This window comes from Coregonus clupeaformis, chromosome 33 (assembly GCF_020615455.1).
Source record: "Coregonus clupeaformis isolate EN_2021a chromosome 33, ASM2061545v1, whole genome shotgun sequence".
NCBI classification, from domain to species: domain Eukaryota; kingdom Metazoa; phylum Chordata; class Actinopteri; order Salmoniformes; family Salmonidae; genus Coregonus; species Coregonus clupeaformis.
This window is the reverse complement of record NC_059224.1, coordinates 19,800,465-19,826,430: the sequence shown is the minus strand read 5'-3', so window position 1 is coordinate 19,826,430 and position 25,966 is coordinate 19,800,465. Positions and strand designations below refer to the sequence as shown.

The window sequence follows — 25,966 nt, the reverse complement described above, 5'->3', positions numbered from 1 at the left end:
CTTCCTATTTTCAAGCATTGTGGTGGCTGCATCATGTTATGGGTATGCTTGTCATTGGCAAGAACTGGGGAGTTTTTCAGGATATAAATAAATGGTATAGAACTAAGTACAGGCAAAATCCTAGAGGAAAACCTGCTTCAGTCTGCTTTCCAACAGACACTGGGAGACAAATTCACCTTTCAGCAGGACAATAACCTAGAACACAAGGCCAAATATACACTGGAGTTCACAGGAGGTTGGTGGCACCTTAACTGGGGAGATCGGGCTCGTGGTAATGACTGGAGCGGAATAGTGGAATGGTAACAAATACATGGTTTCCATTTGTTTGATGCCATTCCATTTGCGCCATTCCTGCCATTATTATGAGCCATTCTCCCCATAGCATTCTCCCCCCTTGACATTATGGGGTATTGTGTGTAAATTGCTGAGAGAAAATATCTATTTAATCCATTTTTTATTCAGGCTGTAACAAAACAAAAAGTGAAACAATTCAAGGGGTATGAATACTTTCTGAAGGCACTGTATGTAGACACACAATATCTCTCTCTCCCTCTCATCTCTGTTTCTCTCTTGCACAGATTAATTTAGGGACCTCAGTCCATCATGACCACATTATGATTAAAATGAGCTATCTATCCACCTGCACCTGCAGCCTCACCCAGCGTCATTATACCCCCATACATTACTCCTTATACAGAGCATCCCTCCCAGTCCCAGGGCCTTGCAATGGATGTTGTCAGCTGTTCCATCCAGGCAGAACAGTAGCAGCAGCAGGGAGCTACATGTCCACATCCAGAGAGTGAGTCTGACAGAGGAACCAGGGCCATGGGAGACAGAGGAACCAGGGCCATGGGAGACAGAGGAACCAGGGCCATGGGAGACAGAGGAACCAGGGCCATGGGAGACAGAGGAACCAGGGCCATGGGAGACAGAGGAACCAGGGCCATGGGAGACAGAGGAACCAGGGCCATGGGAGACAGAGGAACCAGGGCCATGGGAGACAGAGGAACCAGGGCCATGGGAGACAGAGGAACCAGGGCCATGGGAGACAGAGGAACCAGGGCCATGGGAGACAGAGGAACCAGGGCCGAGGGATACAGAGGAACCAGGGCCATGGGAGACAGAGGAACCAGGGCCATGGGAGACAGAGGAACCAGGGCCATGGGAGACAGAGGAACCAGGGCCATGGGATACAGAGGAACCAGGGCCGTGGGAGACAGAGGAACCAGGGCCGAGGGATACAGAGGAACCAGGGCCCGCAGCACCAGCACTGCCCTGTTCTCCATCTGCTGAGCACAACACAACAGTGGAGGGAGGGAGGGAGGGACTCGACACATTTAGGAAGAGAGAGAAGGAAGAGTTTTAGAGGGGAGGGACAGAAGGGGGAAAAGGGAAGGAAAAGAGGCTAAACAAGCTGAATCAGGAAAGAGATAGAATGGATAAATATTGGAAGTGAGAGAGGAAGACTAGAAGTGAGACATGAAGGGCATAGAGGAAAGAGAGAGAGAAAGATTGAGGGCAGAGGAAAGCAGGGGGTAGGGGAAGAGAGGAGGGAGAGAGGGCGATAAGATTGCCCAGGGGGGTGTCTGTACCTCTCTCTGTCTCTCTTGCGCTCTCTCTCTCTCTTTCTGTGTGTGGCTGAGGGTAGATTGGGTAGATGTTATCAGAGGGCTAGAGGGAGATAGGAGGGAGAGAGATCCACTATACCTCTTCACTCTGCTTAGATGATAAGCTGCACAGATAAGGAACACTTGCCGAGATACAGCACCTGCTACTGCTGGTGCTGCCCCTGCAATCCACAGAGACACACAGACTCACACACATACACACCCAGAGACCGTGCTTAAATATGTGTATGTCAAATGCATCCTCCCCTCCACCGGTGTCCCATCTCAGTTATTTGGAAGGAAGGGATGAAGAAATATGTTGTTTAGAAATATTTGTCAATTTATTCCTGTAGTTTGGGTTTGCACACCTCGTGTGGTTGAGTACATGACCATGCTAGAAAACCTTCTATCTGTCTGTCTGTGTGTGCATTGCATCCTGTACTCTGTAGTGTGTATCTTATCTGTAGAGCCCACCGTTGCTTGGCTGAGCTGTTTCTGGCTCTTCACGCTGTTTCAAATGTGTCCTGACGTCTGCTGTTGCAATGCTTCTATATGCTGTCGATCGCTGTCACGCCTACGGTTAGCCTGATCTGACAGCCACCGCACACCCCTGCTCTGCTCTGCCACAATGTGCTGTGTTAACGGATCACCATGGCTCTCTACTGAATCCACCTATATGCTAACATCTGTCTGTTTCCATCACTGAGCTGAATAGATCTGGACTTCATATTCACTTATAAATGCATTGGCCCATGCGTCAAGGGAAACTATATTGCTCTGTGAAGTGGGTGTCTAGCAGGTGGCTAACCACCTCACCCTACCCTATTCTACCTCCAGCAGAACTCTCAGAGAGGAGGAGACAGGAGGGTTGAGGGACACGTTGGGACAAACCCATTCTTCCTCCCTCTGGGCTGGAGTTAGTTTTTATTTACCACAGAGTTAGAGAGTCCTAGGTGAAGGTCCCCAGTGTGTGTGTGTGTGTGTGTGTGTGTGTGTGTGTGTGTGTGTGTGTGTGTGTCTACCTGGGAGAGTACTGTGGCTGTCTACCGTACTGTGGCAGTTAGAGACTTTCCTCTGTGACAGCTGAGAAGGAAGTCCTTCACATCCAATACTCTCACTACTGCTTAGGTTACAGCAGGGGACCGCTCTCTCTCTCTCTTATCTATTATGAACAGAGCCACACAAGAGCTCTCAGACAGAGAGAGAGAGAGATATTGAGACAGAGAGGGAAATAGAAAGAGAGGGATATAGAAAGAGAGAGAGAAATAGAAATAGAGAGAGAGTTGAAAATAGATTGAGAGAGAGAGATTGTGTTTATTAGTTCTCAGTCTCCGAGCCCCTCAGGTCATCCCTTGCTCTGTGGATGTTATTACCTCTCATAGGTGGAGGGAGTGAGAGAGAGAGAGCCTACTTCAACTCCCAGTCCATCTGGTTACTTGTGAATTGATAAAACGTCATTGTTAATAATGGGTGAAGGGTTATAACAACTGACATAGACATCCAGATAAGGCATACGGGAGTCTTAACTGCAACTGTATCTCACTCTTCCCAGAGACAATTGCAGTGAGTGTTTCAATTCCCCCTCTGGGGTTGGAGAGAGAGTAAAGTAGCTTTATCTACTTGTCTTTCCTTTATGCATTATTCAGTATAGATCTGTAAATAGCACTCTGGGTTTTCATAGTAGAAATGTTGTTTTTTGCACAGCTAGATCGAGGGGTTCACTGTCTTGTAGATTTCTTCCTCTCTCAGCAATTTCTCAAGGCTGTTTTCTGAGAGCAGTCGTGGGGGACAATGCAAATAGTCCGGGTAGCCATTTGATTAGCTGTTCAGGAGTCTTATAGCTTGGGGGTAGAAGCTGTTAAGCAGCCTTTTGGACCTAGACTTGGTGCTCCGGTACCGCTTGCTGTGTGGTAGCAGAGAGAACAGTCTATGACTAGGGTGGCTGGAGTCTTTGTCAATTTTTAGGGCCTTCCTCTGACACCGCCTAGTATAGAGGTCCTGGATGACAGGAAGCTTGGCCCCAGTAATGTACTGGGCCGTACGCACTACTCTCTGTAGTGCCTTGCGGTCGGAGGCCGAGCAGTTGCAATACCAGGCAGTGTCGCAACCAGTCAGGATGCTCTCGATGGTGCAGCTGTAGAACTTTTTGAGGATCTGAGGACCCATGCCAAATCTTTTCAGTCTCCTGAGGGGGAATAGGATTTGTCGTGCCCTCTTCACGACTGTCTTGGTGTGTTTGGACCATTATAGTTTGTTGGTGATGTGGACAACAAGGAACTTCAACCTGCTCCACTACAGCCCCGTCGATGAGAATGGGGGCGTGCTCAGTCCTCCTTTTCCTGTAGTGCACAATCACCTCCTTCAGATCCAAAATGTCAGTTGGTTCAGTAAAGAAGGCCAATTACACCCACTGCCTCTGACCAACGGGTTAGCGGTTAGCTTTAGCGTTAGTGTTAGCCTAGCCATCTACCCAGGCTTTGCTTTGGAGCGAATGGATGCAGTTAGCCCATTTGCACAAAATGCGGCCATAGAATATTAGCCTGTAGGCATATGACAATGGGTTTGACATTTCCTGACACTAATTGTGACTACCATAATGATGATGGTTATTACTGGCCTTACTTTTATTGCAGTCCACAGTGGGAGTGTAAAAACACACACACACACACGTGTTCCCGCTGTAGATTTAGCACTAAACCTGATCTCTCTCTCTCTCTCTCTCTCTCTCTCTCTCTCTGTCTCTCTCTCTCTCTCTCTCTCTCTCTCTCTCTCTCTCTCTCTCTCTCTCTCTCTCTCTCTCTCTCTCTCTCTCTCTCTCTCTCTCTCTCTCTCTCTCTCTCTCTCTCTCTCTCTCTCTCTCTCTCTCTCTCTCTCTCTCTCTCTCTAGTATCTCTCCAGGACATCACTATGAGGAAGGCGTTTAGGAGCTCCACCATCCAGGACCAGCAGCTGTTTGCCCGCCAGTCGCTCCCCATCCCCCTGCAGGAGACCTTTGACCTCTGCGAGCAGCCGCCACCGCTCAACATCCTCACACCCTACAGGTCAGCTTCACAGCAACCTCCCTGCTGATTGAGTAGTGTTATTGCAACTTGACACCTTATTGGTCAGCACCTCTACAGCCTATGGATTAGCCCATTGACATACCAGGATGTCATTGGTGAGCACCTCTTCAATATCACACCCCATTGGTTAGAATCTTAGCCTGTGTGTCTGTCTGTGTGTGATAACACTACTGATGCAACCACTGCATTATGGATCACACCAAGCAAAATACTACCAGGCCAATAGCAGCTGTAACCTTATAGGGACAACTGGGTGCTGGATCTTTATACTGTGTGGACGTTCGTGCTTGGTTGTCCGTTTGTGTGTGTGCACACTCCCCTGCAGGCGTGCGAATGTGTGTGTCTTATCTATGTGTTTGTGTCTCTTCACACTCTCAGTCTGTCTTGGCTGTTAGCGCAGGCTGCAGGCCAGTCCGAGAGATCGAGAGATCGAGAGAGAGAGAGAGAGAGAGAGAGAGAGAGAGAGAGAGAGAGAGAGAGAGAGAGAGAGAGAGAGAGAGAATCCATGATGAAACCCCAGCAATCGATCCAGAGCTTTTTATTTGTCTGGCTTCTCAGCAGTGTGCGCGTACGTGTGTGCGAGCGTGTGTGTGTTTGTGACTGACTTTTGAGTTTTTTATGAAGCCCATAGCTATTCAAGGCTGTTGACCTAGCCTGGCTGGTAGGACTGGGTAATAGCAGAAGACCCTGTGTTATCTTACTTGCATTCATTCATTCATGCATGTGTGTGTATGTGTGGAGATTTGCTATAATAGCCTCTGTCTCTATCTCCATATGCGCGCACACACACACGCACACGCACACACACACAGGGGGTTCTGAGGAGACAGCTGCAAGTGTAGATTACTCTGGTTTTAAATCCAGGGTCGGTTTGTGTGTGTGTGGGTTTAACAAGCTACTGTATGACTGTGGCTAAAGCTGACCCAGTGTCAGGTTATGTGGGTTTAACAAGCTACTGTATGACTGTGGCTAAAGCTGACCCAGTGTGATGTTATGTGGGTTTAACAAGCTACTGTATGACTGTGGCTAAAGCTGACCCAGTGTCAGGTTATGTGGGTTTAACAAGCTACTGTATGACTGTGGCTAAAGCTGACCCAGTGTCAGGTTATGTGGGTTTAACAAGCTACTGTATGACTGTGGCTAAAGCTGACCCAGTGTCAGGTTATGTGGGTTTAACAAGCTACTGTATGACTGTGGCTAAAGCTGACCCAGTGTCAGGTTATGTGGGTTTAACAAGCTACTGTATGACTGTGGCTAAAGCTGACCCAGTGTCAGGTGTGTGGGTTTAACAAGCTACTGTATGACTGTGGCTAAAGCTGACCCAGTGTCAGGTGTGTGGGTTTAACAAGCTACTGTATGACTGTGGCTAAAGCTGACCCAGTGTCAGGTTATGTGGGTTTAACAAGCTACTGTATGACTGTGGCTAAAGCTGACCCAGTGTCAGGTGTGTGGGTTTAACAAGCTACTGTATGACTGTGGCTAAAGCTGACCCAGTGTCAGGTTATGTGGGTTTAACAAGCTACTGTATGACTGTGGCTAAAGCTGACCCAGTGTCAGGTTATGTGGGTTTAACAAGCTACTGTATGACTGTGGCTAAAGCTGACCCAGTGTCAGGTTATGGGTTTAACAAGCTACTGTATGACTGTGGCTAAAGCTGACCCAGTGTCAGGTTATGTGGGTTTAACAAGCTACTGTATGACTGTGGCTAAAGCTGACCCAGTGTCAGGTTATGTGGGTTTAACAAGCTACTGTATGACTGTGGCTAAAGCTGACCCAGTGTCAGGTTATGTGGGTTTAACAAGCTACTGTATGACTGTGGCTAAAGCGACCCAGTGTCAGGTGTGTGGGCTTTAACAAGCTACTGTATGACTGTGGCTAAAGCTGACCCAGTGTCAGGTTATGTGGGTTTAACAAGCTACTGTATGACTGTGGCTAAAGCTGACCCAGTGTCAGGTGTGTGGGTTTAACAAGCTACTGCATGACTGTGGCTAAAGCTGACCCAGTGTCAGGTTATGTGGGTTTAACAAGCTACTGTATGACTGTGGCTAAAGCTGACCCAGTGTCAGGTTATGTGGGTTTAACAAGCTACTGTATGACTGTGGCTAAAGCTGACCCAGTGTCAGGTGTGTGGGTTTAACAAGCTACTGTATGACTGTGGCTAAAGCTGACCCAGTGTCAGGTGTGTGGGTTTAACAAGCTACTGTATGACTGTGGCTAAAGCTGACCCAGTGTCAGGTTATGGGTTTAACAAGCTACTGTATGACTGTGGCTAAAGCTGACCCAGTGTCAGGTGTGTGGGTTTAACAAGCTACTGTATGACTGTGGCTAAAGCTGACCCAGTGTCAGGTGTGTGGGTTTAACAAGCTACTGTATGACTGTGGCTAAAGCTGACCCAGTGTCAGGTTATGTGGGTTTAACAAGCTACTGTATGACTGTGGCTAAAGCTGACCCAGTGTCAGGTTATGTGGGTTTAACAAGCTACTGTATGACTGTGGCTAAAGCTGACCCAGTGTCAGGTTATGTGGGTTTAACAAGCTACTGTATGACTGTGGCTAAAGCTGACCCAGTGTCTGCAGACAGAGAGTCAGGTGTGTGGGTATTACTACTCAGTAGGCTGACAGACACAGAGCCTGTAGACAACGTGTGGGTTTAATAGCTGTATGGCTCTGTGTCTGTGTCTGCTCTAGGATAAATGTCAGCTGTTGAGCTAGTCTATACTGAGAAGCAGCTGTAGATATTACTATGGACTGCATACAGACAGACACCTCTACCCAGCATGTTCTCTGACCCCTCTATATATAGACCACTTCTGAAGGACTCCTGGACCACTTTTTTAGTTTCTTTAGTTTCTGTACCCCCCCCCACACTTTTCTTCCTTCGATAAAAGGGAAAATAAATACACATAAATATGGGTTGTATTTACAATGGTGTTTGTTCTTCACTGGTTGCCCTTTTCTTGTGGCAACAGGTCACACATCTTGCTGTGGTATTTCACCTAATAGATATGGGAGTTTATCAAAATTGGTTTGTGTAATCTGAGGGTAATATGTGTCTCTGATATGGTCATACATTTGGCAGGAGGTTAGGAAGTGCAGCTCAGTTTCCACCTCATTTTGTGGGCAGTGTGCACATAGCCTGTCTTCTCTTGAGAGCCAGGTCTGCCAATGGTGGCCTCTCCCAATAGCAAGGCTATGCTCACTGAGTCTGTACATAGTCTCCTACAAAGCTTTCCTTAATTTTGGGTCAGTCACAGTGGTCAGGTATTCTGCTACTGTGTACTGTCTGTTTATGGCCAAATAACATTCCAGTTTGCTCAATTTTTTGGTTAATTCCTTCCAATGGGTCAAGTTTTCTCATGATTTGGTTGGGTCTAATTGTGTTGCTGTCCTGGGGCTCTGTGGGGACCAGGACCAGCTTGCTTAGGGGACTCTTCTCTAGGTTAATCTCTCTGTAGGTGATGACTTTGTTATGGAAGGTTTGGGAATAACTTCCTTTTAGGTCATTTTAGAATTTAACGGCTCTATAATTAGCGGGTATCGTCCTAATTCTGCTCTGCATGCATTATTTGGTGTTTTACATTGTACACCATAATGGGCAATAACTGATTGAAGTATTTGTTGCCACATCCGTCAAATGTTATGTTCCTTTTGATGGCATAGAATGCCCTTCTTGCCTCTCTCTCTCTCTCTCTCTCTCTCTCTCTCTCTCTCTCTCTCTCTCTCTCTCTCTCTCTCTCTCTCTCTCTCTCTCTCTCTCTCTCTCTCTCTCTCTCTCTCTCTCTCTCTCTCTCTCTCTCTCTCTCTCTCTCTCTCTCTCTCTCTCTGTAGGGGTCTGTCTGCAACACCTCAGGCTGTTATTCTTCAGATCCAGCTGCTGCTACCCTGTCACACACACAATCACAATATAAACACTGTACTACTCAGTCAGAATTTCTCAGACACACACCAAATACACATACACATGATGCACTCACACACACCCTACCCCTCTGTCACACTCTTCCCCATATTGTTGCATATCATTAAACTTCCTCACCTACTTTAGATGATGTTCCTGTTCATGTTTCCTCTTCCTCTCTTCATCCACCTGTCACAATCACGCCCTCTCGTCATCGAGCACAGCATGGTAGTTAGGAGAAAGTGGTGCATTATGGGTTGTGTAACCCTTTAAACGCTGCAGGTGACTAATGGAGAAACCAGTATGATGTTGTCAGGGCAGAATATGGCGCAGTTAGTGAGTTAGTTCAGCACCTTTTGCTGGTGTAACTGACTAGCATGTGTATGAGAGGGAGAGAGTGTCAATGTGGCTATTTGTGGGTCTTGGGTGGGTGTGTGTGTGTGTGTGTGTGTGTGTGTGTTTGGTAATTTAATTCATTGTCATAGTGGATTTGAAGTGATAATTTCCTCCTTCCGATTTAATTTCTCCTGGTCAAGGGTGAAGACAGGAGGAAATTAAAGACAAATGAAAAGATAAAGAGAGAGAGAGATCAAACTTGACTGATCAGAGCGCATCCCCCATCCGCCTTCACTGGTTTGCAAGGCTCTGAGTAGACCTTAGATCAGTGTCTAGGGGTAACTGTGGTTTCCTCCTGCAGGGATGACGGTAAGGAGGGGCTGAAGTTCTACACCAACCCCTCCTACTTCTTTGACCTGTGGAGAGAGAAGATGCTGCAGGACACGGAGGACAAGAGGAAGGAGAAGAGGAAACAGAAGGTAATGAAGGGCCGCCATTGACCCGTCACCAGCATCCTGTCTACGTATTGGAGGATTCAGCGTGGTGTCGTTAGCCCATTGGTCCTTAGCTGAGGGGCTGTGTCACCAAGTGGCTTTCTGACCCTAACTCATTTCAGATCAGCTCTTCCTATCGTAGGCTTAATCTCAGCCATTATGAGCCCAGTAGTGGAACTGTTCTTGGATCAGAATTGCCAGTATTATTAACATCTCGAGCTACAGATTATATATGTGATGAAGGACATAACATTATAGTCTATGGTCAGCGATTCACACACACACACACACACAACTGCATACATACACACACTGGTCGATAAGGGTCAGTGGGGTGGGGAAAGATGAGGTGAGCATAAATCACTATTATGCAGAATGACCACAGTACATATCGACCCATAGCGTGCTCTACACACACACACACACACACACACACACACACACTGAAGCATAGAATCACGAACACACACACACAGGAAACCATTATCTATGTATCTGTAATAGCTGAGCATTAGGGAGGGGAGGATGCAAGGCGGTTCTCTGTTGTCTAGTTATTTACTCTAATTAATGGTTGGCTCTGCCCTCACTCTGCCCCCGCTCCTCATGTGGGAGCCTTTGTTTATCCTTAGAGAGACACACACACAAACATTTGCATACACCCACATACCGTACACACAGTTGATCTCATGTGGGGCCCTTCATAAATACACATTTACTATACTGTACACACACATCCGTACCGTACACACAAATGCTCTCATGAGGAAGAACACTGTGCATCCTCAGTGAGACTTACACACACTCATAGTGAACATACACAAACACACACATACTCATAACGGAGCCTTGTGTATCCTCAGAGACACACATACAGACTTACACAATCATGAGGGAGCCTTGTGTATCGTCCAAGATCTCCTCCTTCCATCTCCCCCACAAACCCTGAATTACTGAGCAGTCAGCCCCTGTGCAGAAGGAGGGGTCTCCTGCCCCGAGCCCCAGGGCCTCCCTACGATGCTAATCAGCACCAGCTTGAGAGGCGGGCCATAGCCCTCACTTCCCCATACCATCCAATCAGAGCCCAACGTGGTTAGACTTCCAAGCACAACTAGTCAATGAGGTGGGAGCTTCCACAGGGAACCCTGCCAGAGAGATTTGGGGATATAGAAGTTGAGGTTTGTGTTTTCTGTGGTGGTGATAAATGGTTCAGTCACAAGGCTCACAGTCAGGGAACAGGAGACAGTTACAGTCACACCACTGTGTGTTTAGAAAAGACAGAGGATACAGAAATTGTATATAGAAAGAAGTATTTCACAGAATACTAGACTATTGGCCTATATATACAGTATTCAATAGACCTTCGTTTGTGTAGACAGAGTATTGAGTTGGGATGGTGGGGGAGTTGTGGCCAGATCCCAGTCTAATAAAAGGCCTAACTCAGTGGGGTTATAAAGCTCAAAAAGCCCTATTCATTTCCCCTGCACCACAATACACTGGCGGCCATTACAGTACAAAGTACAGAGTACAGACCCCATACAAAGAGCCAGGATGGCAGCACACTGAGACCAGGGAGGGAGATTTCTGGGGTCTACAGACACATAGTTCTGATTTGGGTTCAGATACATCATGAGATACAGGCATACAAGTACAGGATAGTGGAATAAGAGAAGACTGGAGCTGTGTTCGAAGAAGACTGGGTTTCTGGCATGGACAGTATGCCCTTGGCAAGAGAGAGAGGGAGAGAAAGTGAGTGAGTGAGAGAGAGAAACAGGGGAGAGAGAGAGAAAGGGAGAGAAACATAGTGATAAGGGTGTCGTCAGGTTGAGTGTGTGTGACCGTGTCCGTGACTCATTGTAAGATTTACACTCGTTTGCTGAGCTTATTGAATAATGCAGCTACACCAGCTTAATATGCCTCTCAGGTAGAGGTGTGTGTATGTGTGAGAGATAGAACGAGAGAGAGAAAGAGAGAGAGAGAGAGTGTACAAGCATCTCTACAACATATATGAGGAGATCAGGGCACTTTTTTCTCAAACAAACTGGTTTTAAAAAGGACCAACGTGAAGGGACTGGATTTGCCCCGGTCGCCGACCCCCCACAGTGTACATTACTCCCCTTCAACACAATATTACTGGTCAGGTTCCCTACCCCATGCTCTAACCCCCCTTCCTTCTCTCTTTCTCTTCCTCCTCTGTTCTCACCCCGTCTCTGTTGTCTCTGACTGTGTGCAGCTGGAAATGCCTTTTCATGTGTGGCCGGAGGGCCTTATCAGAGTCCCCTCCTCGCCCCCTCCCCTCCTCGCCCCCCCAGAGGTAAGACTGACCCCCCCAGACCCCGTCCTGGGACCATCAGGTTAGCCTGCTGCCCCCCTACTTAACCACCCTCCTGGATTTGCCCTGCCTCAAAGCAGTGGACCGGTCCCCCACTAACTCTGCTTCTAACCCCTGCTACTTACCTGGAAACCCTTGCTAATCACCTCCCTAACTACAAAATGCTTCTGAGACAATCACTGTCTGGCTGCTAGTGGGATTTTGCTTATTTCACAGTTATTGCAACCTCCTGGGTTAGCATGCCACCGTCCCTCCACCTACTGCCCACTAACACAGACCCCCTCCCTCCACATGCTGCCCACTACTAGGTGGTGTCAGAGGAAGGCCCATAATATTGTCAAAGACTCCAGTCACCCAAGTTATAGACTGTTCTCTCGGCTACCGCACGACAAGCGGTACCGGAGCGCCAAGTCTAGGTCCAAAAGGCTTCTTAACAGCTTCTACCCCCAAGCCATAAGACTGCTGAACAATGAATAAAATGGCCACCCAGACTATTTACATTGACCCCCCCCCCCCATAGTCACTTTACCCCTACCTACATGTACAAATTACCTTGAATAACCACATTGACTCGGTACTGGTACCCCCTGTATATACCCTTGTTATTGTTATTTAATTGTGTTACTTTTTATTTTTTGCTTTAGTTTATTTCGTAAATATTTTCTTAACTCTATTTCTTGAACTGCGTTGTTGGTTAAGGGTTTGTAAGTAAGCATTTCACGGTAAGGTCTACACAGACCCCCTCCCTCCACATGCTGCCCACTAACACAGACCCCTTCCCTCCACATGCTGCCCACTAACACAGACCCGCTCCCTCCACATGCTGCCCACTAACACAGACCTCCTCCCTCCACATGCTGCCCACTAACACAGACCCCTTCCCTTCACATGCTGCCCACTAACACAGACCCCCTCCCTCCACATGCTGCCCACTAACACAGACCCCTTCCCTCCACATGCTGCCCACTAACACAGACCCGCTCCCTCCACATGCTGCCCACTAACACAGACCCCTTCCCTCCACATGCTGCCCACTAACACAGACCCGCTCCCTCCACATGCTGCCCACTAACACAGACCCGCTCCCTCCACATGCTGCCCACTGCCCACTAACACAGACCCCCTCCCCTGGGTTTCTTTGGGTTTCCACTAACTACCAGGATGGTTGTGATCTGATGTCTGAGCTTGGACATATTTCTCCCTGTACTTTACTCCCTGTACTTCACACGTAGGAGGTTCAGTACTCCCGAGTGGCGCAGTGGTCTAAGGCACTGCATCGCAGTGCTAGCTGTGCCACTAGAGATCCTGGTTCGAATGGCCGGCAGGGATGTAGCTCAGTTGGTAGAGCATGGCGTTTGCAACACCATGATTGTGGGTTCGATTCCCACAGGGGGCCAGTATGGAAAAATTATGTATGCACTCACTAACTGTAAGTCGCTCTGGATAAGAGCGTCTGCTAAATGACGTAAATGTACTTTAGTTTCTCATTCTTTTACCGTCTAATATGTACTTGGTAATTAGTATTAGGTGTGAAAGTAAAGCGGTCCGGTCCGGTACGGCGTCACGGCAAAATAAATAGTGGGGGTACGTCGTACCGGTAAAACATGAGCCTATCACAATAATGAAAACAAAATGTCAAGAAAACTGTAGGCTATTACACCACTATTTATCATTACTGCATGTCAAAGGCATGAAAAATGAGTGAAAGGACTTGAAAACAGGTGGTATAGCCTACGTTCCAAAATGCGACGTGGTTCGTCGAGAACACTGACATTTTGCGAAGGCAGAGATGAGCTGCCGACACCGAGACGCTTGGACAGCAGTGGACACATAAATTCTGTCCTAATGACAATCGCCAAATGTCATTAGGCCTACACTTTCTGGTGTTTTGTGTAAAAGATGTCTCTTTCCATTCACCACTGTTTGGAGGCTGGAAATACTGTATGTTGTGAGTGGATGAACGTGCTCGTGTAGCCTAGTAAAGGAGCCCTTTGAAGTGATTGTGTCACGACTTCCGACGAGGCTGCCTCCCCTCCTTGTTCAGGCAGGCTTTGGCGTTCGTCGTCACCGGCTTACTAGCCACTGCCGCTCCTCATCTCATCATTCCATTTGTCTTGTCAATTACACACACCTGGTTCATACAGTGGGGAAAAAAAGTATTTAGTCAGCCACCAATTGTGCATGTTCTCCCACTTAAAAAGATGAGAGAGGCCTGTAATTTTCATCATAGGTACACGTCAACTATGACAGACAAATTGAGATTTTTTCTCTCCAGAAAATCACATTGTAGGATTTTTTATGAATTTATTTGCAAATTATGGTGGAAAATAAGTATTTGGTCACCTACAAACAAGCAAGATTTCTGGCTCTCACAGACCTGTAACTTCTTCTTTAAGAGGCTCCTCTGTCCTCCACTCGTTACCTGTATTAATGGCACCTGTTTGAACTTGTTATCAGTATAAAAGACACCTGTCCACAACCTCAAACAGTCACACTCCAAACTCCACTATGGCCAAGACCAAAGAGCTGTCAAAGGACACCAGAAACAAAATTGTAGACCTGCACCAGGCTGGGAAGACTGAATCTGCAATAGGTAAGCAGCTTGGTTTGAAGAAATCAACTGTGGGAGCAATTATTAGGAAATGGAAGACATACAAGACCACTGATAATCTCCCTCGATCTGGGGCTCCACGCAAGATCTCACCCCGTGGGGTCAAAATGATCACAAGAACGGTGAGCAAAAATCCCAGAACCACACGGGGGGACCTAGTGAATGACCTGCAGAGAGCTGGGACCAAAGTAACAAAGCCTACCATCAGTAACACACTACGCCGCCAGGGACTCAAATCCTGCAGTGCCAGACGTGTCCCCCTGCTTAAGCCAGTACATGTTCAGGCCCGTCTGAAGTTTGCTAGAGTGCATTTGGATGATCCAGAAGAGGATTGGGAGAATGTCATATGGTCAGATGAAACCAAAATATAACTTTTTGGTATAAACTCAACTCGTCGTGTTTGGAGGACAATGAATGCTGAGTTGCATCCAAAGAACACCATACCTACTGTGAAGCATGGGGGTGGAAACATCATGCTTTGGGGCTGTTTTTCTGCAAAGGGACCAGGACGACTGATCTGTGTAAAGGAAAGAATGAATGGGGCCATGTATCGTGAAATTTTGAGTGAAAACCTCCTTCCATCAGCAAGGGCATTGAAGATGAAACATGGCTGGGTCTTTCAGCATGACAGTGATCCCAAACACACCGCCCGGGCAACGAAGGAGTGGCTTCGTAAGAAGCATTTCAAGGTCCTGGAGTGGCCTAGCCAGTCTCCAGATCTCAACCCCATAGAAAATGTTTGGAGAGAGTTGAAAGTCTGTGTTGCCCAGCGACAGCCCCAAAACATCACTGCTCTAGAGGAGATCTGCATGGAGGAATGGGCCAAAATACCAGCAACAGTGTGTGAAAACCTTGTGAAGACTTACAGAAAACGTTTGACCTGTGTCATTGCCAACAAAGGGTATATAACAAAGTATTGAGAAACTTTTGTTATTGACCAAATACTTATTTTCCACCATAATTTGCAAATAAAATCATAAAAAATCCTACAATGTGATTTTCTGGATTTTATTTCCTCATTTTGTCTGTCATAGTTGACGTGTACCTATGATGAAAATTACAGGCCTCTCTCATCTTTTTAAGTGGGAGAACTTGCACAATTGGTGGCTGACTAAATACTTTTTTCCCCCACTGTATCTCCTCATTAGTCCATGTATAAGTGTTCCCTCTGCCTCCTTGTCCTTGTGGGTGATTGTTTATTGTGAGTTGAGTGTAGCTACTCGTACCTTGTATTGCCGGGGTAGATTGTTCCCCTGTGCCTGTATTTTGTTGTCGCTATCCAGCGCAAATGTGTACGACGGAATAAACTCTGTATTCAGTGATTTACCCTCCTGCGCCTGACTCCTTCTAATCACACTCATCACAGATTGTTTGACAATCAAATGAAAACATCATGACTGGTTGTGTTTATGCCACAGTAAAAGGTAATGTATTAAAAAAGTTAAATGACAAACTATGCCCACAGAGATCCTGTTGAATTAATAGAGATTATATATGTAATTCTATGATTAGGCCCATACCATTTTTTGGTGCACATGCAAGCGTGTGCACACATAGGAGGTCCCGTACCAGGAAGAAATTAATTCTACTTTCACCCCTGATTAGTATACAGTCTCCATGATAATGACCTAATGATGGTTAGGTTTTTATTTATTTTATTTCACCTTTATTTAACCTGGTAAGCCAGTTGAGAACAAGTTCTCATTTACAACTGCGACCTGGCCAAGATAAAGCAAAGCAGTGCGATAAAAACAACAACACAGAGTTACATATGGGGTAAAACAAAACATAAAGTCAAAAATACCACAGAAAATATATTACAGTGTGTGCAAATGTAGCAAGTTATGGAGGTAAGGCAATAAATAGGCCATAGTGCAAAATAATTACAATTGGTATTAACACTGGAATGATAGTTGTGCAAGAGATGATGTGCAAATAGAGATACTGGGGTGCAAATGAGCAAAATAAATAACAATATGGGGATGAGGTAGTTGGGTGGGCTAATTTCAGATGGGCTGTGTACAGGTGCAGTGATCGGTAAGGTGCTCTGACAACTGATGCTTAAAGTTAGTGAGGGAGATAAGAGTCTCCAGCTCCCTCCCTCCCTCCCACCCCCAGGCTCCCAGGCTGGGTTAGGACCTCCATGGGGGAGTAGAGAGAGCACTGGCTGTGGCATTATGCTGAGGCTGTCACATTATATACACACACACACACACACACACACACTGTATATAGACACACAACCTGTGCTTACCCAGCAAGACACACTCCTGTGTGCCGCTGGCACATTGAGATGTAGGATGACTGCATGGGTTAGTCATACAGGGTCCTGAAATTATCCACATTTATAACAGTAATTACACATGCAGAACCCACACACACACTCAAACACCAACACACACACACAGCCACCCACACACTCATCACTCATAACTATTTTAACTGATAAAGGAAAGGCTCGAGAGTACAATAAACAGCAGGGTCCATTCCATCTTCTCTGGCGTGTGTGTGTGTGTGTGTGTGTGTGTGTGTGTGTGTGTGTGTGTGTGTGTGTGTGTGTGTGTGTGTGTGTGTGTGTGCGTGTGTGCGTGTGTGTGTGTGTGTGCGTGTGTGCGCGTGCATGTATGCTTCTCTCCACCAGTGCTTCCTCAGCGTAATGGCCTGTGATTAATCGTGGCTAATCAATATGCATTACTGTTAGGATTCATGGTGTTCCCTTCTCTCTGCTGTGTGACTACTGACTGCCCTGGGCACCACAGGGACGGGTTGGGGCCGGGGTCAACTACAGCTAGCCAAACACAAACACAGGCTGACAACCGCCCAATCCATGTCTCGGCAAATCACGACCCACCGTTCTCTCACACGTCCGCCTGATCACCTGAGCATGTGTCACAGAATCAAACTAACAACACAACACATGTTATCTGCATGAGTTAGATTAGAGCTACACTAACAGGAATGTTGATTGATCAAAAAATCGACCTAACAATCTTTTTACTTGATTGGCTTGATGTTGGTTTAGACTTGTGAGATGGTTATGTATGTTTTGATATGTCTCTGAATGGGGGGTTCTGTAGGGTTATGTAGTAGGGGATAGAGGGAGAGGAGATGTGTGTGTGCATGTGTGTGCTTGCGTGTGTGTGTGTGTTATTAATGCTACAGTACATGTGGTCACATACAGTCAGACCTACAGCTGCTAAGTCTCACAACTCTAGATATTTTACTGCACATTCATCTAAACAACTATCTCACAACAGCTGTTATTCTATTGTATAACAATTAATTAGCCTAATTAGCCTAATTATTTGAGGCCGATGCTTTGCTGCCTCTTAACTAACTGTCTTTTTCCATCTAGGATGTTGACTGTCAGCTAGCTAGGTGTTTCTGTTTAGAAGGACTGTGAACGATGACTCCCTCTAGTTCTTTTGCTGCTTGCTTTGTGCTTCCTTCTGGTGCTGACCGTGTTGTGCCAATGCTAAACCACTCTGTCATGTTTTGTTGCTGTGTGTTGTTGTCAGGCTGCACTGTGTTCTGCCTGGCGTGCTTTGTGCTTTTTGTGTGTTCAAATAAGCTATTTTCTTTTATGTCGAATTCATGTTTTGTACTGTCCCTTTGTCTTTGTATGTCTGAACAGCTCTGTTGTCTTTAAGTGAGTGTTTGTTTGGAGATGCGTGTGTGTGTATGTGCGTGCATGCTGCGTGCACTCCAGTCCACTGTTGATTTGGTTTGTAAGTGGAGCATGCACTATGTTAAATTGTATGTTTTTGCGCTCTGCCGCTGTGTCTGACTACTGCTATGGAGTCCAGCTGTGTCATGTCATTTTGTGTTTAAGAGAGTTTTGCTTCCTCATCTGATTCACTGCTCTGCTGTTTTAGCCGCTCTCAGCAGCCAGCGGTGTTGCGTTCCAGTGCTCTGTGTGGTGTTCATTTGTCCCCTCTGGTGTTTCTCTTGTCTTTTTGTTCTTGTAGTTGCAGGACCCCCGCATGTATGATCAGGTCTATAGGTACTTAGACCTCCCAGGGCAGGTATGTGATCTCATTACAAACCATGTGTCTTTAAACAGTACCAGTGAGTGACGTATTGGCAGCTCATAGTCCCTAGGACAATATCGAGACATGTTATAATGCGTTATGAAGACCTAATGTCACGTTCTCACTGCTGTAGGTATGGGAACTAGGAATTCTGTTGTGTATTTTGGCAAAAATTATTTAATTAGTAAAGTACAGTTCAATTCATTCTACTATTATTTGGACATTATCTTTCTTTTAACTTTGGTGTATATTAGACCCCATGTTCTGTGTAGTACTGTACATGTAACATGCCCTGTAATGTCCAGCTCATTCAACTAAAATGTCAGCATTTTCTTGGTCTACCTAGTCAGTCAGTCAGTCAGTGCTACAGCTTTCCTTGTTCCCAGACTTCACATAGCAGTGTGGTATTCCTCACCTACACTAAGTTCTGCCTTACACTAGGTTAGGGTTAGGTTAAGGGAAAATAGGATTTAGAATGGGAATAAATGTTTTGGTCTCCACAAGGATGTGTGTGTGCACCACACTGTGTTAGTCCCCGAGACAAGAGTGTAGCAACTGTTGACTCTCTATTAAATATTTTTTATCTCTGTTGCCTCCTGTCTTTGCACTCAGTTCCGCTCTCTGTCTCTCTTTAAATGTTAAATAAAAAGATAGCTCTTCCCTCTACTTGTGATCAAAGCAGTCATGACTGGTTAAATGAGTGTGTAGGGAACTTCAATGAAGTGTTGTGTTTGTCTGATAGTTCTGTACAGATGAAAACTCTAGTCTCTCTCTCTCTGTCTGTCTCTCTCTCTTGCCTCTGTCCTCTCTTCCCTCCTCCAACCCCCATCCCTCTCCTCTCTCTCATCCCCCCCTCTCCTCCCACCTTCCTCCCTCTTTCCCCTCATTCTCCAGGTTAGGGGAAACGAACGTACTCTGGAGACTGAGAAGATCCCACGGGCGCCTCACGACCGGAAGAAGGAGTGGCAGAAACTGGCGCTCGGGGCGGAGCTAGCTGAGGACGACTCTGAGGAGGCCCTGAAACACAGAGAGGCTAACGGCTCCGCCGCCTACCACGACAGGTCTGGGTGAGTGTGTGTGCGCGCGTCCTTGTTTCTCTGTATATGGAGCATTGTGGAACGCTATTAAACCCCAACCCTATTCTATATGGAGCATTTGTGTCAGGTCCCAATTCCCTGTCTCCCTTAGAGTTCCTTTAGCACTTGTGTAACACTTTAACTCTTCCCCTTTCTCTATATCAAACACTACCCTCCCATGTGTAACACTCTAACCCCCTCCCTCAGAGCTCCTATGTATATGGAGGGGATCTGTAACACTCTAACGCTTCCCCCTCTCTCTCTCAGAGCCCCTAATTACTTGGATGGGATGGACGGGCCATTCTCCCTAGCAGCGCTGCCCTACAGCCAGATGAATGAGCTGCTGAACCGTCCTGGGGACAGAATGTACACACGACCCCATGACCCCCCACCACCACCCCCCATGCACCATCTGGGAGACATCAAACCCCCCTCCATGATCAGGTGGGTATCACACACACAGAGGCACACGCACACAAGCACTGAGACACACACAAGAGAATGTGTTACCACATGGGAGTGTCTCCTAACCACCTCTTTGGTTTGTCTGGCTCTCTGGCTATGTGACTGAGGATGCTTTTCACTCCAAGTGGATAAAACTCTCTTCTTCTGTTTCCAGTTCAGTTCTTTTCTCAACTCTGTTGTTCTCTTCTATTCAGGAGTTTCTTCACAATAACGTTTTGAACATTTGTTTTGGACTGATGCCCGACTGAGCATATCGTCAATGAGCACTGATGAAGATTTCATCAAAAGTGCATTACAGTGGCTTGGAAATACAATGACATTCAAAGGGAGGCAAATAAATAGTAGGAAAACCTTTTGTCATAATTTTGATGTCACCAGATTGACTTTAGATGCAGTATAATGTTAGCTAGTTAGCTAAAATTGAGGGGAGGAGGTAACTATCCTTCGTATTAAGTGCCTACATTATTACGCACATTATGCGTTAATTGTGGAAATAAATTAAGATATGCACGATTTTTATATATATATATACAGTACCAGTCAAAAGTTTGGACACACCTACTCATTCAAGGATTTTTCTTTATTTTTACTATTTTCTACATTGTAGAATAATAGTGAAGACATCAACACTTTGAAATAACACATATGGAATCATGTAGTAACCAAAAAAGTGTTAAACAAATTAAAATATATTTTAGATTTTAGATTCTTCAAAGTAGCCACCCTTTGCCTTGATGACAGCTTTGTACACTCTTGGCATTCTCTCATCACAACTGCGTCTGCAATTGAAGAAACTTTCAAAGTTCTTGACATTTTCCGGATTGACTTCATGTCTTAAAGTAATGATGGACTGTCGTTTCTCTTTGCTTATTTGAGCTGTTCTTGACATAATATGGACTTGGTCTTTTACCAAATAGGGCTATCTTCTGTATACAGGCCTCCTGTAGCTCAGTTGGTAGAGCATGGCGCTTGCAACGCCAGGGTTGTGGGTTCGATTCCCACGGGGGGCCAGTATGAAAAATGTATGTACTCACTAACTGTAAGTCGCTCTGGATAAGAGCGTCTGCTAAATGACTAAAATTTAAATGTAAAAAATGTATACCACCCCTACCCTGTCACAACACAACTGATTTGCTCAAACGCATTAAGAAAGAAAGAAAATCCACAAATTAACTTTTAACAAGGCACACCTGTTAATTGAAATGCATTCCAGGTTACTACCTCATGAATCTGGTTGAGAGAATACCAGGAGTGTGCAAAGCTGTCATCAAGGCAAAGGGTGGCTACTTTGAAGAATCTCAAATATAAAATATATTTTGATTTGTTTAACACTTTTTGGGTTACTACATGATTCCATTTGTGTTATTTCATAGTTTTGATGTCTTCATTATTATTCTACATTGTAGTATCAATCAATCAATCAATCAATTTTATTTTATATAGCCCTTCTTACATCAGCTAATATCTTGAAGTGCTGTACAGAAACCCAGCCTAAAACCCCAAACAGCTAGTAATGCAGGTGTAGAAGCACGGTGGCTAGGAAAAACTCCCTAGAAAGGCGAAAGCCTAGGAAGAAACCTAGAGAGGAACCAGGCTATGAGGGGTGGCCAGTCCTCTTCTGGCTGTGCCGGGTGGAGATTATAACAGAACCATGCCAAGATGTTCAAAAATGTTCATAAGTGACAAGCATGGTCAAATAATAATCAGGAATAAATCTCAGTTGGCTTTTCATAGCCGATCATTAAGAGTTGAAAACAGCAGGTCTGGGACAGGTAGGGGGTTCCATAACCGCAGGCAGAACAGTTGAAACTGGAATAGCAGCAAGGCCAGGCGGACTGGGGACAGCAAGGAGTCACCACGGCCGGTAGTCCCGACGTATGGTCCTAGGGCTCAGGTCTCTCAGTTGGCTTTTCATAGCCGATCATTAAAGAGTTGAAAACAGCAGGTCTGGGACAGGTAGGGGGTTTCGTAGCCGCAGGCAAAACAGTTGAAACTGGAATAGCAGCAAGGCCAGGCGGACTGGGGACAGCAAGGTGTCATCATGCCCGGTAGTCCTGACGTATGGTCCTAGGGCTCAGGTTCTCAGAGAGAAAGAGAGAACGAGAGAATTAGAGAGAGCATACTTAAATTCACACAGGACACTGGATAAGACAGGAGAAGTACTCCAGGTATAACCAACTAACCCCAGCCCCCGACACATAAACTACTGCAGCATAAATACTGGAGGCTGAGACAGGAGCGGTCCGGAGACACTGTGGCCCCATCCGAAGAAACCCCCGGACAGGGCCAAACAGGAAGGATATAACCCCACCCACTCCGCCAAAGCACAGCCCCCCGCACCACTAGAGGGATATCCCCAACCACCAACTTACAATCCTGAGACAAGGCCGAGTATAGCCCACAGAGGTCTCCACCACAGCACAAACCAAGGGGGGGGCGCCAACCCAGACAGGAAGATCACGTCAGTAACTCAACCCACTCAAGTGACGCACCCCTCCCAGGGACGGGCATGAAAGAGCACCAGCAAGCCAGTGACTCAGCCCCTGCAACAGGGTTAGAGGCAGAGAACCCCAGTGGAGAGGGGAACCGGCCCGGCAGAGACAGCAAGGGCTGTTCGTTGCTCCAGCCTTTCCGTTCACCTTCACACTCCTGGGCCAGACTACACTCAATCATATGACCTACTGAAGAGATAAGTCTTCAGTAAAGACTTAAAGGTTGAGACCGAGTCTGCGTCTCTCACATGGGTAGGCAGACTGTTCCATAAAAATGGAGATCTATAGGAGAAAGCCCTGCCTCCCGCTGTTTGCTTAGAAATTCTAGGGACAATTAGGAGGCCTGCGTCTTGTGACCGTAGCGTACGTATTGGTATGTACGGCAGGACCAACTCGGAAAGATAGGTAGGAGCAAGCCCATGTAACGCTTTATAGGTTAACAGTAAAACCTTGAAATCAGCCCTTGCCTTAACAGGAAGCCAGTGTAGGGAAGCTAGCACTGGAGTAATATGATCAAATTTCTTGGTTCTAGTCAATAGTAAAAATTAAGAAAAACCCTTGAATGAGTAGGTGTGTCCAAACTTTTGACTGGTACTGTATATTTTAAAATAACTTTATACAATACAATCGAGGTGAGGGCGTTGGAAATGCTTTTGGATGTTTATCTGCTTCTGTTCTGTAGGTGGCACTGTGTACTCTTTTTTTAGGATGGGTCCCAATCTCTTAAAGGCCCTAGGATCCAGGTGGACAGAGGTGGTATGGCAGTCACTGGGATGACAACCATGGCGGGAGGTTTTAGCGGGTGGGATAGTGGAGAACAATTGGAGGTATAAAGTAGCAGTGCAAATACTGTATCATGGTACAGCTATATGGACACTCAATTATCATGGTACTTTTTAATGGTAAGTTTACAAACATATATTATTACATTTACAGTCATTTAGCAGACGCTCTTATCCAGAGCGACTTACAGTTAGTGAGTGCATACATTATTTTTATATTTTTCATACTGGCCCCCCGTGGGAAACGAACCCACAACCCTGGCGTTGCAAACGCCATGCTCTACCAACGTCCCTGCCGGCCATTCCCTCCCCTACCCTGGACAACGCTGGGCCAATTGTGCGCCGCCCCATGGGTCTTCCGGTCACGGCCGGCTACGACAGAGCCTGGATTCGAACCAGGATCTCTAGTGGCACAGCTAGCACTGCGATGCAGTGCCTTAGACCACTGCGCCACTCGGGAGATAAAATTATGATAAATATAATTTAAACTTCTCTATCTCATTATGGTAAATGATGAAATAAGTATAGGCAGTTATAATTGCAATGGCTTAGAAGATAATAAGAAAAGATTATCAGTATTTACCTGGCTAAAAGAGAAGGAATATAATATCTATTGTTTACAGGAAACTCATTCAAAAATATACTTCTCCCATGGGAAAAGAAACTCAAAAGGGGTGATGATATTAATTAACAATATACAGTTGAAGTCAGAAGTTTACATACACCTTAGCCAAATACATTTGAACTCAGTTTTTCACAATTCCTGACATTTAATCCTAGTAAGAATTCCCTGTTTTAGGTCAGTTAGGATCACCACTTTATTTTAAGAATGTGAAATGTCAGAATAATAGTAGAGAGAGATTTATTTTCTGCTTTTATTTCTTTCATCACATTCCCAGTGGGTCAGCAGTTTACATACACTCAATTAGTATTTGGTAGCATTGCCTTTAAATTGTTTAACTTGGGTAAAACATTTCAGGTAGCCTTCCACAAGCTTCCCACAATAAGTTGGGTGAATTTTGGGCCCTCCTGACAGGGCTGGTGTAACTGAGTCAGGTTTGTATGCCTCCTTGCTCGCACACGCCTTTTCAATTCTGCCCACACATTTTTCCAGAGGATTGAGGTCAGGGCTTTGTGATGGCCACTCCAATACCTTGACTTTGTTGTCCTTAAACCATTTTGCCACAACTTTGGAAGTATGCTTGGGGTCCTTGTCCATTTGGAAGACCCATTTGCGACCAAGTTTTAACTTCCTGACTGATGTCTTGAGATGTTGCTTCAATATATCCACATAATTTTCCTTCCTCATGAAGCCATCTATTTTGTGAAGTGCACCAGTCCCTCCTGCAGCAAAGCACCCCCACAGCATGATGCTGCCACCCCCATGCTTCATGGTTGGGATGGTGTTCTTTGGCTTGCAAGCCTACCCATTTCCTCCAAACATAACGATGGTCATTATGGCCAAACAGTTCTATTTTTGTTTCATCAGACCAGAAGACATTTCTCCAAAAAGTACGAGCTTTGTCCCCATGTGCAGTTGCAAACCGTAGTCTGGCTTTTTTATGGCAGTTTTGGAGCAGTGGCTTCTTCCATGCTGAGCGGCCTTTCAGGTTATGTAGATATAGGACTCGTTTTACTGTGGATATAGATACTTTTGTACCTGTTTCCTCCAGCATCTTCACAAGGTCCTTTGCTGTTGTTCTGGGATTGATTTGCACTTTTCGCACCAAAGTACATTAATCTCTAGGAGACAGAACACGTCTCCTTCCTGAGCAGTATGACGGCTGCGTGGTCCCATGGTGTTTATACTTGCGTACTATTGTTTGTACAGATGAACGTGGTACCTTCAGGCGTTTGGAAATTGCTCCCAAGGATGAACCAGACTTGTGGAGGTCTACAATTTCTTTTCCGAAGTCTTGGCTGATTACTTTTGATTTTCCCATGATGTCAAGCAAAGAGAGTTTGAAGGTAGGCCTTGAAATACATCCACAGTTACACCTCCAATTGACTCAAATGATGTCAATTAGCCTATCAGAAGCTTCTAAAGCCATGGAACTTTCCAAGCTGTTTAAAGGAACAGTCAACTTAGTGTATGTAAACTTCTGACCCACTGGAATTGTGATACAGTGAATTATAAGTTAAATAATCTGTCTGTAAACAATTGTTGGAAAAATTACTTGTGTCATGCACAAAGTAGATGTCCTAACCAACTTGCCAAAACTATAGTTTGTTAACAAGACGTTTGTGGAGTAGTTGAAAAACTAGTTTTATTGACTCCAACCTAAGTGTATGTAAACTTCCGACTTCAACTGTACATTACTCTTACAGAATTTCCACGTGGGATAGGATATTGGAAATTGAATCAAAGCCTATTGGATGACAACTAGTTTTTAACCACGACAGAATAATTTATAACTTGACTTTTCCCGACATACAGTGAGGGAAAAAAGTATTTGATCCCCTGCTGATTTTGTACGTTTGCCCACTGACAAAGAAATTATCCGTCTATAATTTTAATGGTAGGTTTATTTGAACAGTGAGAGACAGAATAACAACAACAAAAATCCAGAAAAACGCATGTCAAAAATGTTATAAATTGATTTGCATTTTAATGAGGAAAATAAGTATTTGACCCTCTCTCAATCAGAAAGATTTCTGGCTCCCAGGTGTCTTTTATACAGGTAACGAGCTGAGATTAGGAGCACACTCTCAAATTCTTTGTCCATTAAAATAACATCAAATTGATCAGAAATACAGTGTAGACATTATTAATGTTGTAAATGG

General features: G+C 45.6%; 1 protein-coding gene across 9 annotated transcripts in view; it reads left to right on the top strand.

Annotated features, from left to right (window-relative positions):
- LOC121548766 (wiskott-Aldrich syndrome protein family member 1-like) overlaps positions 1 to 25,966 on the top strand; it is a 94,402-nt gene that overhangs the window by 56,322 nt on the left and 12,114 nt on the right. For 8 of the 9 annotated variants that reach the window (XM_045210186.1, XM_045210188.1, XM_045210192.1 and 5 more), the window contains 6 exons: positions 4,495 to 4,648; positions 9,264 to 9,381; positions 11,627 to 11,707; positions 18,305 to 18,361; positions 19,262 to 19,434; positions 19,711 to 19,887. In XM_045210186.1, coding sequence (XP_045066121.1) covers positions 4,495 to 4,648; positions 9,264 to 9,381; positions 11,627 to 11,707; positions 18,305 to 18,361; positions 19,262 to 19,434; positions 19,711 to 19,887 — 760 coding nt within the window. The remainder of the gene's footprint in view (positions 1 to 4,494; positions 4,649 to 9,263; positions 9,382 to 11,626; positions 11,708 to 18,304; positions 18,362 to 19,261; positions 19,435 to 19,710; positions 19,888 to 25,966) is intronic. The other variant, XM_045210191.1, reaches the window with a different exon arrangement.